At 44.8% G+C, this 16,826-nt stretch overlaps 3 protein-coding genes across 3 annotated transcripts in view; 1 reads left to right on the top strand and 2 right to left on the bottom strand.

Moving 5' to 3' along the window:
* Positions 1-1,554, top strand: part of naalad2 (N-acetylated alpha-linked acidic dipeptidase 2) — a 13,863-nt gene extending 12,309 nt beyond the window's left edge. The window contains 2 exon segments of the mRNA XM_076976187.1: positions 1,225-1,318; positions 1,320-1,554. Coding sequence (XP_076832302.1) covers positions 1,225-1,318; positions 1,320-1,415 — 190 coding nt within the window. The 3' untranslated portion in view covers positions 1,416-1,554.
* A 1,955-nt stretch (positions 1,555-3,509) lies between these two features.
* chordc1a (cysteine and histidine-rich domain (CHORD) containing 1a) lies at positions 3,510-7,898 on the bottom strand. The gene is given in 12 exon segments (XM_076976764.1): positions 3,510-4,243; positions 4,389-4,451; positions 4,672-4,791; positions 4,901-5,003; positions 5,178-5,248; positions 5,376-5,396; positions 5,398-5,435; positions 5,540-5,643; positions 6,546-6,706; positions 6,937-6,993; positions 7,130-7,179; positions 7,573-7,898. Coding segments are annotated over 12 exon segments (996 nt in total). The 5' UTR covers positions 7,637-7,898; the 3' UTR covers positions 3,510-4,099.
* A 1,585-nt stretch (positions 7,899-9,483) lies between these two features.
* On the bottom strand, positions 9,484-16,753 carry nlrc3l (NLR family, CARD domain containing 3-like). The gene is made up of 8 exons (XM_076977482.1): positions 16,661-16,753; positions 16,231-16,283; positions 15,891-16,002; positions 15,413-15,544; positions 15,200-15,304; positions 13,964-14,168; positions 13,595-13,838; positions 9,484-12,757 (listed from the first exon to the last, which is right to left on the bottom strand). Exons 3-8 carry the CDS (start codon positions 15,923-15,925, stop codon positions 11,175-11,177), a joined length of 2,304 nt encoding a protein of 767 aa, XP_076833597.1. The 5' UTR covers positions 15,926-16,002; positions 16,231-16,283; positions 16,661-16,753; the 3' UTR covers positions 9,484-11,174.
* Positions 16,754-16,826: the final 73 nt, after the last annotated feature.

Below are 16,826 nucleotides of genomic sequence, written 5' to 3'. Positions count from 1 at the left end.
CAACGTTAATCCCAGCCACAGAGATGGATTAACCCGACCACGCCGTTTGCCAACTGGCTACAGAAAAAGCTTTAGATTTCAAGCATGGCCAACTCTGTCAACATCTTCCAGCATTTCCAAGTCACTGGATTTTGTTTGTGTCCCCTTTCTGTCAGCTTTGGAAGATCAAGTGAAATCCTCATAGGCGAAGGCGTAGCTGGCCAATTCCACGTCATATTTGAGTATCTCTCAAATTTGCCCGTGGGCCAGAAGTTCTACAGATTGACATTTACCGTGAAAGCGTTATTGGGTCTGCTTATCAAGGGACTGTTTGTGTTGTGACTCCGTTTTCAAGATGGCACTCGCCACATAACATTGAGAGCCTTATTCTGTGGTTCCTTCTGTAGCGCAGTTCTGTAGCTGATAGCTGAAGTGCGGTTTGTAGGGGTGGGTGTCGTGTGGCTGCCTGTGTCACAGCAGGAGCAGAGATGGGAGTCAAGATGGAGGTTTGACTAACAAACGGGTGTTGCTTTCATCAGTCAGAGGACGAGGCACCAACCAGAAAACACTCAAACACCAGGAGACCAAACAAACCAGACAACAATCCAAAATGGGGTTAGACAAAGAGAGAATTGAGACCGAGACTGTCACTGTGAATGTTAAACAGGAATTCACAAGGCTAGTAAGGCTCAAAAAGGGACCAAGGGAAATTCACACATGGAAATCAAGACACAAACAAGGAATAAGTGCACATGGTTAGAAGACCAGTGAGTTAGGTCTGGTGGGGGGGGGGGGGGGGGGGGGGGGGGGGCTCATGAGGTGTCCTGGGTGTCTTCTGCTAACAAGGGGCGTGACAAGCTGCAGGTCATGAAGGAACTTGTTTATCAAGATTACTAAAACAATGAAATGGCATGAGGGCAACAAATCAAGCACGGCCAAAATTTTGCCTTGATTGCCAGCGCCCCTCAGTGGCAGCAGTACGAACTGTCAGCTTGACCTACTAACCAAATACTAAACACCCTCGAAGTGCCTAATCAACAAAATGTTGATTCTAGCGCAGTGTGTTTTCCAAAGAAAATGTGTTTCTTATTGCGCTGTCCCGTGACTTCAGAGAACTATTCTCCCATCCCTCAAATAGCGTTTTTAAAAGAGAAAATGCGCCTCTAGTGGACACAGGGCGGCAGTTGCGTGAAACATGTCCGCTCCCACCCATCTCTTAAATCTGTAATCGGGTCACGTTCGCAGACACATCATCTTCGCTCCGAGCAGCCACAACAAATACGCCGGTGAGTCGTTTCCCGGAATTTACGACGCGTTGTTCGACATCGAGAGCGCGGCGGGAGCCGGAGGAGGCCTGGGACGAGGTCAAGCGTCAGATCAGCGTCGCCGCCTTCACCGTGGACGCCGCGGGCCGCACACTTCAACCCGTGGCCTGAGGTCTTACAGCAAGGGTCTAGTTTGTTTAGTGTGTGTGTGTGTGTGTGTGTGTGTGTGCACGGACGTAATTTGGGGGGGGGACAGCACTTTTTCAAAAGCCGGTTTTGGTCCCCCCCAGTTTTTACGGTTAAAAGCAAATATTTAAATAGCGACGAATCCAAGCCCCCCCCCCCCCACTTTTGAAATCAAAATTACGTCCGTGTGTGTGTGTGTGTGTGTGACATCAGACTGCTGAGTGTGCACACTGAGCATTTCTCACTGAAATATATCAATCAATTTGTTTTAGTGAAGTACTAAACACTGTCTATTAATTACTGGAGCTGCACTGACATTTTAGTTTATTTAAGCCATTTCTGTATAATGACGGTTCCTTGAAGTAACGTAAGGCTTTCACAATTTTTGCACTGGGTTAAAAAGCAGTCAAATTTAGCCTGAAGACACTCATGAGGTGCAATAAACTCATCTCTCCACAAGGTGGTGCAGGTGTGTTCAAAACTTGGTCTGAGGACAGCGATGAGATGTGCTGAATGTACATAGCTGCTACATTTAGATAAACCATTTCAGAAGAGAAATCACCCACTCCAAGATTGCAATTACAACTACTAATAAGCTAAAGTGCTAGCTTTTAAAATGGGTAAATTGGATCAAGCTATAGTGCAAAGAAGCTACAGAAAATTTGGGCTACACTGAATCATTTGCTAACATTTATATTATACACTACTGTATATATATATATATATATATATATATATATTATATATATATACATACATATATATACATATATGTGTGATATATATATATATATATATATATATATCACACACACACATATGTATACAGTATTTTATATTATATAACATCAATTTATTACTGTGAAAATGTATAAATGGAGTCCGTATGAGACTAAAACACCTCTCAAGTCGAGTTCTGTCAGGCTTTACAGTAATTTGTCAGATCATTTCAAGGATGAAAGGTTAACAAGGTTGTTCTGTTTTTGGTGCATGTGGTTGTATTAGTCTAGGTTACATACCGGGCAAGTCCGTGAAAGTGAAGATCTGGGATTACCTCCTCATCTTAATATAGAAAACTGATCCTAGATCAGTGATGTTCAAGGCAGCTTCTCCATTTGTTTGTAATGAGTCCTTTTAATGTGATTGCTGTGAATAACAATGAATGACTTTCAAAGCACAATAACAAAAGCCACAATTCACTGTGATGTGATCTTAAAATAAACATAGATGTGTCACCAAATGTGCTTTGTGTTTTATTCTTTTCATCATGCTACCGAGACCTTAATTTCCTTTGGGATCAATAAAGTATCAGTATCTATTCTATCGTATATATGATTTTGTTAAATCTGTACGATAAATATATGTAAATAATAGTAATGAAATAATAAGTAATAAGGCCAGGAGGTGCGTCTTTTAAAGCCAAGCATGTTAACTTGACAACAAATATCTATAGGACAGAAAACCAACACAAATACAAACAGCTATACATGAAAATCCAGAAAATAAGCAAATAAAGGGATTTAGCCAATTACTAAATTTATTTATTTCTAAACAGACAAAATCACACATTGCCACATAGGACTGAGCAGAAGGGCATGGACATTTTTAAAATGACTGACCGTTTTACTGCGGGGTGTAGTGATCCACTTTTGTATGGTCTCTTTACCTCATGGCAAGTGTATAACCAATTTATACATCAACTGTGGTCAAAACTGTGAGTTTTAGAATCCAACCAGCTAACAAGTTGATCCAGTATATAAAATACACAGTGAACATTTCTTGGCACCTGTAAACAGTTAAAGGTCAGGGGCAGGTATGCTGCAATCTGCTGATGACTGGTGGGCATACAGTTTGGACTTTAGCGTGAACTAGACAATCCACTTTTAAAAGTGCCTTCAAGTAGTTGAGATTTCTAGACATGATCATGGAATGATGGCAGAATTCCACCAGAAGACTTCAAATAATCTTAAATTAAGCATGTTCAGTGAAATACGGTTTAAGAACGATTTCTGTGCCGCTGTGTGTTTGGGGAACCTCCGCTCAACATCTGGCTGCATGTGCAAGAAACCAGGCCTAGCAGAGGATTCACTGGTTTATTTAAGGCAAAAAAGTTTTTTTTAGAACGTGTGCAAGCATGCTGGGGCATGAGAGAGAGAAGGATGTGAGCTGAGAGCATCTCAGGTAGTCAAGGTGAGCAAAAAAGAAAAAACAGGACACAAAACAAGGGAGTGTGTGGCTGGTTCCTGGAAAGTGAAGGAGACCTTAGAAGCATTCCAGAACAGGTTCTAGAACTTTACGAGTTCCACAGGAACAGAAAAAAAAAGTTCTCCCATTGTGAAGGATTAAACCTACATGGAAACCACAAGGCATCAGTCATATGGCCAAGTGGGTTTCTTTGGTGGTGTACTCACAAAGTGAAAGAATGGTTATATGTATGGAGAGGGAGAGAAAGAGCAGCAGTATGTATAAAAAAGACAACAAAGATTCAGATGGAGAAAGGCTGATCGCAGGTCAGCTGTGCCCGCACAGATTTGCTGATCTGATGGCGTTCCCCCCTCTGCTCTGTGGCTGTAGGTCTGTAATAATGTGCAGTGTGAAGGACCAAGATGCCACTCGAATGTGGGAGATTTGTTCATGTTTTTTTTTAAACAGACTCTTTCAGTCCATCGTCATTCTCTTTCTTCTCTTTGGTGTCTGAAGGGAGACACAGGGGGCAGGTCTAGCCGAGCCCATGACATAGGCTCCGCCTTCTTCATCACAATCTCGATTTTGGAAGCCATCATGTTAACAACACTCTTACTGACATCGATCACCTGCCGGAAAACAGGCCATAAATGAGAATGTGAAATTACAACCAAATAATAATTACCAAATTTGTAATCACATTAACAAAATCATACAATTAAAAGTACTACCCTAGATGAATCAGGTTGAAATATATTAGTTTAGTGGACTTACCCCCCACAGACTAATCTTCTGCTCAAATTCCTTCTCTCTGTCAAATCTCACACTGATACACACCTGCAACAAAAGAAAACAAAAAAAAAAATTTTTGGAAACACACAAAAAGGAAAACCTCACTTCATTGTAATTATGCACGGTTTAGGTATATTTAATTTTATTTATGCACAATGTCAATTATTAATATACATAATTTTGGAATTAGATGTCCCAACAAACTCAGGTGTGATGGTAATGTATGGTTTGGCCATGTTTTACAGACGCACACATACACACTCACCGTGGTGCTATTAGCCTGTATGGAGCACAGCTCGGGGTTTGCGTTCTTAGCGTAGATGGAGATGGTCACCTGACCTCCGGTCTGATGCCAATCAACCCGACATGGCACCACCTTCTTTCCCTACAGAAATACAACCCATACCCAAAAAAGGAAGAACACGTGGTATGTAAAATAAATAAGCTTAATAAAAGGTGTGTGTGTGTGTGTGTGTGTGCGTGCACTGTCTCACATCTGCATTCTTCCATTGATGAGTCCCCTTACTACAGCCCTCCTGGGAAAGAAAAGTGTTGAAATCGGACGTCTTCCTCCGACAGCAGCTCCAGTACTTCATGCTGCAGGACAAACACACATGATGCACTGATCTAAAATCACCCCATTCACTTAACGCTTAAAGGACATTCCATCACGAGTTCTGTTCGAGATCTCCTTCATTACACCTTCAATGTGAACATGCCACAATCGTGTGCGTGTGTGTGTGTGTGTGTGTGTTTCAGCTCCTCCCTCACCCCTCATGGAATATTGGAACTCCTGTGTGATACACACATGTTTCCTCATCACTTTCTGGTCCACAGAAAGTCTGTAACATACAACCACGCCAAGCACGAAAACTTAATTCTGATAAATACGAGTAAACCTTGTGGGTCTCACACATTCTCGTGTGCTTTATGAGCACGTGGTAAATGTGCTGACCACGCACAACGTACCTGAGAACAGCCTCCGTTTTTTACACGCCATTCCAATCTTCACCTCAGCATCCTCCTCCTCTGCAAAACACGTTTTAAAAATATCGGTAAGCACCAAATGTCGCTTTAATGCCAGTAAACAACACCCACCACCCCAACATGGATAAACCGCTATTTGATTTTACCTTTCTTTGCACTCTGACTGGTCTCTGCCAGTTCGAGTTTCTCAAGCGCCTGTCGAAGGGAAACGGAGACTTTCTGCTGGAGTTCCACGAGCGGCTCATCGGCACTGAAACACACAAGCAAGCACACACACGCACTTCATGAAACGGCAACTCACACATTTAAGGCGTACTCACACTAGGGTCTGTGATCCGGGCCCGGGCACGGTTCCCTGCCGAAGCATGGTTCGTTTGACTAGTGTGATCGTCCCGAACCGTGCCTGGGCCCGCTAGAAGAGGTCGGCCAGGGCTCGGTTCGCTTGGATTCGGGCACGGTTCGCTTCTAGTGAGCGCTTCTTGTGAGCGCTATCTGTGGCCGGGCCCGCTTGGTGCCTCGTCTGATTGGTTCATTTTGCCGGAACTCAAACATGATGTCAGTGATGCGACGCTCACGTTAAACATTGTGTTAAACGATCGATAAATCTGTGCTTGCACCGTGTTTCTGCACTCCCAATACGACTCCAAAAATACAATAAAAAGAGAATCGTGAACTCCATAGTTTTGTGCGAGCGCACTTTTTTTTCCAAATAAAGTGGCGTTGTGATGACGTAAGCGTGCTCGGGCCGGCTTGATGAAGCCAGTGTGAGTGCAGGCCGGAGGGGGAGGGGGGAGGGGGGATAACCGGGCCCCAGCACGGAACCAGCAAACCGTGCCTAGTGTGAGTACATGAAAGCAACACAGGGAACGATGGCCATTCTTTACACTGAGAAATACATTTACATTTACGGCATTTGGCAGACGCCCTTATCCAGAGCGACTTACATTTTTATCTCTTTTTTTTTTTATACAAGTGAGCAATTGAGGGTTAAGGGCCTTGCTCAGGGGCACCTCAGTCATGGCCTCAGGTCTGGGGATCGAACCCACGACCCTCCGGTCAAAAGACCAGTTCCCTAACCACCAGGCCATGACTGCCCTATATTTTTGAAAGGCAGCGATAAGGCGAATTTAGCTATTTTTATTTTTGACTTACCTGGGTCTCTGGATGAACTCCAGTGGTTTAGGAGCCGCAATGACATACTCGTCAAATCTGGGCTTCAGATCTTCCAGTTCTTTCTTCTCCCCGGAAGACTTCACCTCTGGCTTTACTGGCTCAGGAGGCTTCTCTTTGTTATGACAACCTTTAGTGCAGCCCTGAAACAACCACAGGAAACCATTTAACACTGCAGTCGGCTCAGATCCTTGCTCAGCTCCCAGAGAGATGTTGATGTTTAACAGGTGGGTATTCAAAAGCTTACCCTAGATGAGCACTTTTACCATGAAAACACACACACACACACACACACACACACAAAACCCCCATGGCTAACACTCAGGAAGCGGTCTGGTACCCTGTGGGCTGCTCAGGATCCGGGTCTACCTACAGCAATGCTGAGAAAGTCCGAAAAGTCCGTAGTGCGTCTCTTGCAACAGGACCAACCCTGCATCACCCAGACACAAACAAACAGGGGTTTTAATAAGAGTGGGGGAAACAAGCTCCGTGGCAACAGTGCTTCACCATGTTTATGATAGTGATGGTCAATGTGAAAACATATAAAGGCTGGGCGGTCAGCTTACCTTCAAGGCGTCGTGGAACACGGGGACTCCGGGGTGGTAGGTGCACACACCTGCAGCAAGGCAACGTCCATCACACTTTAACTGACATCAAAACCCAACTAGTCATTGTATCCCATCATTTGCTAACATTAAGCTTAAATAAACAATATTCGTACTACTATTTCTCCACCTCACGGCGGTTTGCCTGTAGTGTTACAGTAGTACTGTACAGTGTGCTGTACACAGAGCTACACCGAATGAATGAGGAATGTGGCATGAAGCCGCCTGTGTTAGCGAGGTAGGGTTAGTTAGTCCGCTAACACAGCTAGGATCATGACCAGGAATGAGCCGGTTAACCACCGTTAGACTGGAGCTGCTCGGTCTCACTTTCTGGCTAGCACACGTCAAACCGGCCGCTGAACTAGCCTGCTAGCTAACGGACACCTCGCGGAGGTAAAACTCACCCTCAGGGTTGTTGTCTGGGTCAAAACGCTGCCCGCAACCTTTGTTATAACACAGGGCAGACATAGCTGAGCGCGGCGGACATGAAACGAGTGACCAGAAAATCACACTCGACCACTCTTTGAGGTCGCTACGCCGGAACCAGGAACGCGCGCATCCCGCTCGCGCCCGCGCCGAATCTTCATTCGCGGAAATTCTCGGGAGCGTTCGCGAAGTTTCTCGAACTTCTGTCTGACGTAGCAGCAGCACGCGGAGCACCGAGAACGTTCGAGAGAACTTCTCGAACTTTTGTCTGACGTAAAATCAGCACGCGGAACATCGAGAACGTTAATGTGTCCATTTCAAGATTTACTTAAGAGCATTTGCTGCGTCGAAAAGCAAAACGTTACAATGAACATTACTCATTGTTTGTTTTTTCTTCTTCTCCACATTAATGCAGTATTAGTAGTATTACTGGGAAAACTTGTATTTCCAATAATTTAACATCGAAAAAGCTCATGTCAAAACGTTAAAACCATACAAATACACAATCTTTAATAAATCAATTGTTTATTTAGCCCACCTGTTAAAGAAATCATGAAACAATCTAATAACTTTAACAATAGGACCTATGGTTTACAATTGTTCCAAAAAACCCTCACCAAAATAACTGTTTGACAGTTAACATATTTTATTATATTGAGAGTGAGAAAATGTAATTTTCATCATCAAAGAGCAAATGAAAATCAGTTGCCATGAAATTACAATATCTCACTAGGGAGTAGTGATGTACTGTTATACAGGTGATGGTCATAAAATCAGAATATCATGAAAAAGTTGACTTATTTCAGTAATTCGATTCAAAAAGTGAAACTTGTATTTTAAACTCATTCATTACACACAGCCTGATATATTTTAAGTGTTTAGTTCTTTGAATTTGATGATTATAACTAATGACATCCCCAAATTCAGTATCTTGGAAAATTAGAATATTACGTAAGACCAGCCCCGTCGACAGGGGGGGACAACCGGGTCTGTTGTCCCGGGCCCCAGGGCCAGGGGGGGCCCATCAAAGAGCCCAGCAATTTATTTTTTAAAGTCTATAATTTTTAAATAATCTTGAAATATTTCATTAATATAAAATAATGTACTCAAAATAAGCTCAATGGCTAAAATATATGTTTTTTACCTATCTGCATATTTTCCATTAAGTGCATACACTTAAGTGCATACCCCCGCCTCCCACTGAAAAATTGATTGATCCAGCGACCGTAACCGGCTGGTACCCGCCCAACAGCGGGAAATACAGTGGTGGATAGTTAAAGTAAATACAGAAATCTGGAGCGCAGAAAAGAAAGGAAAAACATTTACCTGACGAATTTTAAAGTTGCATTGTGTTCCAGGTTTGAAAAGTTCTGGAATTTAGGCTAAAGTACTTGAAAATACTTGAAATTGTAACTACTTCGTTTCACAACAAATATCTGTTTGTTGTGAAATAAACCACCATTAAATAATGTGATAAAAAAGCGAATTATTTCGAGTATATGTTTAAATATTTAACTTAATTAAGTTTAACGTGCTGGAAAATATTGAAATGGACCTTTAAAGTGACGTACAAGTGTTTTAATTCCACCTTGTAAAGGTATATGCACCCTGCAAACATGACGAAGTTACAAAATTCGAGAGGTGCACGACCTCGCGAATCGACAGTGCGTGAGGCCCTCGCGCACGGGCGAAGCCACTGCGATTACCTCATTTTCGCCTCGCGAATCCTCGCGCCGCTCGCGACGCGTCAAATATAAACCAGTCAGCTGTCAGAAACAGCTTTGATGTGTGGCTATATTATATACTATATGACCTAACACAAGGATTGTCTGCTACAGAGAAAATTCAAATGACGTGGGTGGGGGGGGGGGGGGGGGGGGGGGGGGGGGGGGCACATGAAACTTTCTTGTCCCGGGCCCCAGCAAGACTGTCAACGGGCCTGCTTAAGACAGATACAAAAAAAAGTATAAGCATGCACAGCACAGAATATTTAGTTGGGGCTCCTTTTGCCTGAATTACTGAAGCAATTCAGCATGGCATGAAATCAGTCTGTGGCACTGACCGGGTTTTACGAGAGCCCAGGTTGTTCTGATAGTAGCCTTCAGCTCTTCTGCATTGTTGGATCTGGCGTATCACATCTTCTGGCGTGAAGCACCGACTCCAGCTGCAGTCAGTCTTTGTCCACCTCTCTGAATCTCCTCCACGTTTAATGTGCTCAGACACAGAGCTCTGTGAACAGCCAGACTCTTTTGCAACAACCTTTTGTGTCTTGCCCCGCTTGTGTAAGGTGTCGATGATCGTCTTTTGTCTTTCCCATGATTGTGTACTAGACAGAGAGCATTTAAAGGACTTTGCAGGTGTTTTGAGGTAATTTGCTGTTTAATATTGTCTTCAATATTGAACCTTTTCACAGTGCTCTAATTTTCTGAGATACTGAATTTGGGGTTTTCATTAGTAGTCAGTTATAATCTTAAATCATATAATCACAAAAAAAACCACTTGAAATATCAGTCAGTGTGTAAAGAATGAGTATAATACATACTTGTTTCTATATTCTAATTTTATGACCAGCACCTGTACATCCTGGAGATTGAATCCATTTTAAAGCCAAAATGCAAATTTTAAACAAGGCAGATGTGCAATCCACATGTGGCAGCCTAACAGCCTAACCCCCCCCCCACACACACACACACACACACACACACACACTCTCTCTCTCTCTCTCTCTCTCTCTCTCTCTCGTTTTCATCACGCTGAGCAGGAGTACACGTTAATGAACACCTGTAAACATCTCTCTCATTGAGTTTGTACATAGTTAAAATATAATGGGGCAGTAGGACATTTTTCCAATAATACTTTACTTTATGAACCACTACAGTGACATCTTCTGTCCTGGATGTTTGATATTCTGTAGCAGATTTATTTGAAACATGGCCACCTCTATGTGGGGAACCCATTCTGTGGAGCATAAACTCAGATGCAATCCAGCACTGGCCGATATGGCAAAAAACTAGTTTCTTTGAGGACTACATCTGAGAACTGCGTTTGAAGACTTGCATTTCATGTGAGCCACACTTTATAGAAAAATGTTAAATAATAAATAATACATTTGATGTTTACTACTTTTTGGTGGTATGAATGGTTAACTGCTTCTTTAAAAAAAATTTATAGTAAAAGTCATTAAATGATATTCTGTGCAAGAAATCAAATATATAAGAAATTCACCTTGATTATACACCCACACCCAAGCTGAACTCCCCTGCAACTACACACTATGGGAACTAAACTCTGTTCCATGGCCACATCTTTATTGTGAGCCATTTGTAATTAGATGCGAGGTTCATTCGCCCCCAGATGGCAGCACTGTTTTTCTGCACCGAGCAGCAGGATTCACCATTTAGAGTTTAGAATTCACAACTAAGAAACCAAGTAACTTATGTCAGGATTAACACATGCACTCACTTTCTCCGTCTCTCTCAATACATGTCCCCCTCTCTCTCTCTGTCTCACGTGCTCACACTGGAAGCACACCAACAGCAGACCCGTCAGTGGTGTCTCACCACGCTCTCGTCTCATGGCCTCATCTGTTCTTCTTCCCTTCCTCCAGCTCCAGGAGGCAGAGCTCCAGGTTCCTGCACCGTTCTGGCGACACGTTCTCTTTGATCTTCTTATTCACGTACCTCAGCACTTCATCCATGCCTTTGGGCTCGGGGTGGTACTGGGGCATCAGGTAGCCGCGCAGGTGGGACTCCGTCCCCTCCGTGACGAACCCGAACAAGAAGCGCAGGTAGAGGTCCAGGTGTCCGTTGGGGCTGGCCAGCGCGCGGTCCACGGCCTGCCGGTACAGGTCGACGACCGGTCGGTCCTTCAGAAGCTTGGCCACCTTGCTCTTGATGTGCTGCTCGAACACGCTCTTGCCCTTGACGCGGTACGTCACGTACGTGTACACCGCCGCCATGTACTCCTGCACGCTGTAGTGCACGAAGCTGAAGGCCCGCTTGTGCGGGTACCCTGCCTTCCGCCTCACTTCTGTGGAGATGCCGCCGCGGTTGGACACGTCCTCCAGGTCCAGCTGCAGGGCGGAGACGTCCTCCTCGTAGAAGACGTCCCTCTCGTCCTGCACCATGCGCAGGGCCAGCTTGCCCATCTTCTGAAGAAAGTCTTTGTCTCTGTCCTTCCATCTCGACGCCTCCAGCCCCGTGCCCACGTAGCGCTCGATCTTGCGGTTCGTCTGCACGATCATGTACTGGGTGTAGAAGGCCGTGAGCGTCGGCGCGTGCTCGTCGTGGTTGCCCTCGCGTAAGCGTCGCTCGAAGATGAACGACACGATCCAGCAGAGCAGGGGCAGGTGGCAGACGTTGTAGAGGGCTGGCGAGCGCTTGACGTGGGTCAGCACGCGGAGGCCGAGCGCCGGGTCCTTTGTCCTCTTGGTGAAGTACTCGTCCTTCTGCGCGTCGTCGAAGCCCTTGAGGTCCATAAACCTGCTGACGCACTCGTGGGGGACCTTGCAGGAGATGGCCCGGTGGCAGGTGATCCAGATCCTTGCGTGAGGCAGGAGGGTGCCCTTGATGAGGCTGGTCAGGAGAGCGTCCATCGTGGCCGGCGTCTTCACGTTCGTGATGGAGGGGTTGTCTTTGAAATCGAGGCGTTGCTTGCAAAGCTCCAGAGCGTCGATGATGAACAGGCTCAGGCAGTCCTCGTTGTCCAGGAAGTCCGCGTGCTTCGTCTCCGGGTAGAAGCTGTTAAGCATCTCCAAGAAGGTTTGTTCGCCGTCCTTGACAAGATGGAGCTCACGGCCTGGGAGCGAAAACAAACACTGAAAGTCCTGGTTGGTTTGCTTGTTCGTCCAATCCATGATGAACTTCTGCACGGCCACCGTGAGCCCGATGGCCGGCACCCCCGTCATCACGATCAACCGGACCTGTTCTTCGCCCCCTAGTGGCCGGAAAATGTCACTGGCTCGTACAGGCGTCCCCTGGCTGCAGACGAAATTGGGCCTGTGGACGTCGTGCTCTGTATTGATGCCCTGGTCACCTCCGATGAATATGGGCGGCTCCACGTAGACATCGGTCACGTAGCGCTGCTGTCCCGGACGACATGTGCCCTCGTACAGGTTATGATAGCGCCTCTTATTGGTTAACGTCACCTCGTGCTGCACCAGAACTGAGGGGGGGGGGGGGGGGGGGGGGGGGGTGTGAGAAGTAGATTTAGTACACAACAGAAGTGAGTATTCTGGTGCATTATGGCTTGTGTCAAAAGATTCAGAACTGTAACAATCTCTTAAAGATAGTTTCACTACATCTCTGACATTTACGTTGTGCTGAGTTTAGCACTGTGACAAAATATAAACATGAAGAGTGTACTGATTCTGTCATTAGGAACTAATGCATTTTTTGACTAAAACTCGCATATTACTGAATAAATTAAGTAATGAAGGAAATATTCATATTTTCAGAGTACACTTTCAAAAGTCATTTCAGAAAGCTGTGGGTACATGATCCATATTATCACCCACTTCACCCACTAAAATCACAGTTTCTGTGACAGTGCGATGGACGTTTCATGAAGTCAATGTCTATGAAAAATGAGTTATGTCTCCAGAAATGTGGGCAACACTGACATCCTCAATACTGAGGAAGACGGAGTACAAATGGACAAGTGTTGAAAATATATTTTTTGAATCTATGTGATGACCAGTGTACTGCTTTTGTTGCAGTGAGTTCCTACTCTGAGGTTTGTGCTACTTTTAATACAACAACTGTTTTTAATTTTACATAACAAAAAATGATTGTTCAATTTAGAAGAACTTTGGGAACATTTGGCATGTAATTGATATTGCACAGGGGCGTAGTCACTTCTGCTGTCCACTATACTTAGCACACCTTAATGTACTCCTACTATTAAACAATCTTAGTGCTTAATCCTGTTTATTCACTCACGAGTGTGAATGCCTTTAAAGACAAACTGGAATGTCAGGTGTATAATGGTGAACTAGGCTACCTCTCCTGCAGGCGTGCTCGAGGGCCTCGGCCACGACGTTCTTACGAATGTCCTGCAGGACCCGCACGGCCATGTGCACGGCCTCGCCCCTCCCCCGTCTCTCCAGCATGCGGTCCACCACGTCCAGCACGTCGCTGTCCTCCAGCTGGGGGAACTCGAAGTGCTTCTTGTACTGACTGCACAGGCCACGCTTAAACCAGTGCAGCTCCTGAGGGTTGAGCTGGCCAAGGCACTCCTGCATGGCCTGCAACACACGGCAGCAGCAGCATGATCAGGCTGGAGAAGCTGCGTTAAGTGTTATACGAATCTACTTTCACTACGTGAACCGAGACGCGTTTCTCCTCTACACAGACCCTTCACACAACTAACCTTAAACACATAGGGCAGGCTGAGGCTTGGGTGCTCGATCCCTGACTGCAGACCAACGCCCTCTGGTGGTGGAGGGCGAGGCTGCTCGGGCTCAGCGACCGGACGCTCCGCCATCATCCTTTGCTGCTCCTTTTTCCACTTCTCTCTCCACATTTCGAACTCCTGATCTTCATCCATCTGTACATCCATCTGCTCCTGTTGCAGTCTAACAAAAGACACACACGTTCTCTTCAGAAAACAACTTACATAGCATGAGAGAGAAAAGGCATTTTCATTTGGTATGCGTATCTCTTTGTGTCCAGATCAATGTTTAAATGCACTGTAGTGCAATTAAACCCCAAATTTTTTATTGCTTTTACTGTGACCCTGTGACAATATATGTGATTGAACATGTAGATGATGCTACTAGTGTGTGTAACTTGATCTTGGCACTTGGCACAACAGCATGGAGACACTCTGGTCTCAGGCATGCTGCAGATTCTCCAGGTCTAAAGTACACCAGCACACATTTCAGTCTAAAGAGCATAACCATAAGTTCATAACCATCAACAATCTCAGAACCACAAATGCAAGTTGCCTTTATATTTTATTCATCAAGGTAAAACAGTGTCCATTAAATAATTTTTCTGTTGGCCAAGTGGCCAGTAAAGACAGACTGACATCCATTACTGCACACTAAATGTTGGTGTTGGGAACCCAATCTTGTTGTTCATAATTGCTCACTGGAAAAGGGCAAAAGCAACTGTGATGTAATCCTACACGACAGACGCTGCTAGGCAAACTTTCCTTTTCTCTTTGGATGGCTTGTGTGTCAGTGGAAGCGCCAGGAATCATTTCTGCAATTTAAAATTCCTGCACATAACTGTCAAGCTCAAAATCTGGGATTTACAGCACCAAGCAGGAGCCCTAATTTTAACAGTTTTTTAATTGCTTTAAGCCCTAGTTTTAAGTTGCTTTTCCTCACCTGTTAGGAGCACGCAAGACTCACTGTGTTTGGCAATTAGCAGAACATCTTCAAAATGAATGGAACGACTGAAATAATCATAAAGTACAACATAATAATAAACTACACCCTGAAGACCAAGTGTATACACATGCACAAAAGCTAGGACACGTGCATTTATTTGCCCTTTTATCTTGAGATTGTTAAATTCAGATATTCTGTGCATGTGTTTGTGCCTGCGTGCGTGCGTGCAATGGCATATGAACACAAAAAAAGTGTTTGTGTGTAACTACCTGTCTTGACTAAGGAAGGCTCCCTCTTTATGGATGCTGGACTGATGTCCTTGAGTGACCGACGTAATGCCAGTCTCTGGTGAGTCCGAACGATGCAGTCTGATCCTGTGATGCAGGTACACGCATCGATTAATAGTTCCTTCACCTTTATGCATTTGCGCATAAAGTATTGAGAGTGCCTATTATTTCTTGGCGTTGTATGCGTGTGTGTACCTTGCAGGCTCTGTGGGTATCTGCAGGATGACTTTAGCAGCAGGTTCGTCTGCGAACTCGTCCTCTTCTTCTTCTTCTTCATGGTCATCACTCCGCATAGAGCCGTAGCTACTGGGGGGCCGCTCCATTATCCTGAATAAACCGCACCACATGAACACCACTGCACGGGTCGCTTCAGTTCCTACATTACAGGCTGCTTCTCAAATGGATCATGATTTAAACGAGTCGTTTGTCAGACGTGACTTTATCTGCATGAACAAATATACTGTGGCATGCACTCACTTAACACAGGCCCACCTAAACCTACAATAACATATATACAAGTTGGTTTATTAAAAATGTTTTTCAGTAAAAGTCAACAACAAAAACTCCAATAACAAATCATAGTACAATGAAGGTTAATAAACATCCAGGGACGACCGGGGCAGAGGTAAGAGGTTGTTGGCGACATGTAGCTGACCAAGACGACGGTACCGACCTCTCCACCTCCGAGTCGTCCTCGTTCCCCGACATCCTCACGCTGAAGCCCGCTGAACGTCCCCTCACACTGAACGTCCCCTCACGGCGTACAGGAGCGGACCACCATGTCTCTGTTCACAGCAAACACGGAACACAACTGTCAACTTTTTAGCTCGTTAGCTAGCGACAACCGCCAAGATAACTCGCTCCGTCCCAGCTTAACGTCGCATTAACACAACCAGTCGGCAGAACTAGTTATTAACTAAAGCTGCCAACTTGGGAACCCGGTGATATAACTACGTCTGGTTCCAAGTCGGTTTTAAAATCAAAATACCCGATAAAACTAAGACAAACCTCACCAGTTGACGGACCGGTTATCAACCACTCGACTTCCGCCCAAGGTTGCCAGGTCCTACAAAAATATCCAGCACAAAGTCAGTGTAAAACCCGCTTGCTTGCTGATTTCTCTTATAATAATTTTAATAAATTTTATTTATAAAGCGCCTTTCATGAGACCCAAGGTACACTGTACAATAAAAAATTAATAATTAAAAAAGTTATAAAATAAAATGCCAAACAATGATTACACAAACAATTGCTCACTCATATGCTAGCTGATACAGAGGCGTTTTCAGACTGATTTTGAACGAAAACTCTTCACACTGTGTGTCTGTATTTGTTCTCTCCGTTTCACACTGTCCTCCCTTATGTCGTTATGTTCTCCTGATTCTTAGTGTTGACTTGTAACTCCCGCGGTAGCCCAACTAAAAAGTAACCCAAAAAACGCACCCCGCCACTCCAGAATTTTTACCCGCGGCTGGATTTTCAAACAAACCAGATTTGGCGTGAAAATTGACAACCTGGCAAATCTGCTTCCGCCTCAACAGCAGCCGTCGCAGTTTCGTGAGGTCACTTAGTTTGTGCGTTCACGCCGAAAGCGACGAGAGCGACACGG

The sequence above is a fragment of the Brachyhypopomus gauderio genome, chromosome 16 (genome assembly GCF_052324685.1).
Source record: "Brachyhypopomus gauderio isolate BG-103 chromosome 16, BGAUD_0.2, whole genome shotgun sequence".
Classification (NCBI taxonomy): domain Eukaryota; kingdom Metazoa; phylum Chordata; class Actinopteri; order Gymnotiformes; family Hypopomidae; genus Brachyhypopomus; species Brachyhypopomus gauderio.
The sequence above is the reverse complement of the archived record's forward strand: the minus strand, read 5'-3'. Positions and strand labels throughout refer to the sequence as shown.